Here is a 1266-nt window from a genome sequence, read left to right as displayed (position 1 = left end):
CACCCCCAGCCAGCCATCGACCCACCCCTCATTCAGCGCGAGGCCGGGGGGTGGGGGCGAGGGGGTGGCGACGCCCCAAACGCCGAGCACGTCGCTACTTCGCCCAGGCGGTGGAATCCCGTCATGGCAGCTCCCAGCAGCAGTGACGACGTCCGTCGTCCGGTTTGTTTCGAAGGAAAGATCCGCGCGAGTCCGCGTGCTCGGGTCGCAGAGGCACTGCGAGACGGTCGCGCCCCCTCCCGCGAGTGACCCGGCCGCGCTGTCGGTCTGGACCGCGGAGGCTGGAGGCCTCCCGCCGGGACGACTGTCTGTCTAACCTCATCTTGGCCCAGTGTTTGTGGTCGGAAGTCGATGTCCGTGGTGTGTCAGTGTGGCAGTCCGGAAGCGCTCGCCCCCGCGTCTTGCACTCCTGCCGGTGCTTTGGTGCTTCCGCCTTCGGCTCGTTACTCTGCCCCCACCGTCCGCCGCCGTCGCCGTCCTGTCCTGGACTTGGGGCCGCGACCCCCGCCCGCCGCGCAGCTCGCCGGCGTGCTGCGGCGCCAGTTGGGCTGCCTATCCACCAGGCGCCCCGCGGGGACAGGCGTCACCATCGGGCTGAGGTCCGGCACCCGCTACATTCCGCCAGGTCCATGATGGCGACGAGGTGCGTCCCGGACACGGGTGGTGCACCTCCTGGAATGTCGCCCTCGACCACGTCGTCGCCTCGGTGATGGAGCGTGCGGGCCAGTGGCCGTCCGAGTCCGAGGTGACCCGGGGCCTCGGCCAGGGGGGCGTCTCCAGGCAGCGGGCCAGCGGGGCGTCGTGCCGGGCCAGGGGCGCGGCCTCCGGCACATCCGGGACCCTCGCGGCCGCGGCCACTCCGCTGCGCCGGCGCCCGCCACCGTGAGTAGCATCAGCATCGTCGCCCTTCATGTTCACCCACGCGAGGTGACCCCTACAGCGCAGCGCGGATCGGTAGCACCATCGCGTGAGTCGGAGGAGGGAGGTGCTACACCGTTCGCGGGTTGTGTCTTCTTCTTTCTTTTAACCTGCGCCACCGCGCTCTACGAGGACACTTGTACCGCTCCCGATGGTCTGTGGTCTTGGCTTGGCAGCCCCGTGCTTGGCCGAGTGCGTGGCAGATCCGCTCTCCGCCAGGCCAGACGCGTGGCCAGGGAGCAGTCACGCTGGTCCAGACCTCCTTGAAATGCCCAAAATCATGGAGCACTGGTCAATGTGAAATGCAATTTGCAGCATGGTCATGACCTCCTCCCCCCCCCTACCCCC

General features: G+C 68.9%; 1 protein-coding gene across 2 annotated transcripts in view; it reads left to right on the top strand.

Annotated features, from left to right (window-relative positions):
- Positions 1-1266, top strand: part of LOC127748692 (uncharacterized) — a 25507-nt gene that overhangs the window by 9973 nt on the left and 14268 nt on the right. Inside the window, exon 1 of one of the 2 annotated variants that reach the window (XM_052264774.1) lies at positions 90-882. The exons of the other annotated variant lie outside the window; for it this stretch is intronic. Within the exon in view, the coding sequence (XP_052120734.1) occupies positions 710-882 (173 nt within the window). The 5' untranslated portion in view covers positions 90-709. Of the gene's footprint in view, positions 1-89; positions 883-1266 lie in introns of those variants that run through there. 2 annotated transcript variants of the gene reach the window in all.

This window comes from Frankliniella occidentalis, unplaced genomic scaffold, assembly GCF_000697945.3.
Source record: "Frankliniella occidentalis isolate FOCC.00 unplaced genomic scaffold, Focc_3.1 Scaffold2, whole genome shotgun sequence".
Taxonomy (NCBI): Eukaryota; Metazoa; Arthropoda; class Insecta; order Thysanoptera; family Thripidae; genus Frankliniella; species Frankliniella occidentalis.
Note: the sequence above shows the minus strand (reverse complement) of the source record. Positions and strands in the feature narration are given on the sequence as shown.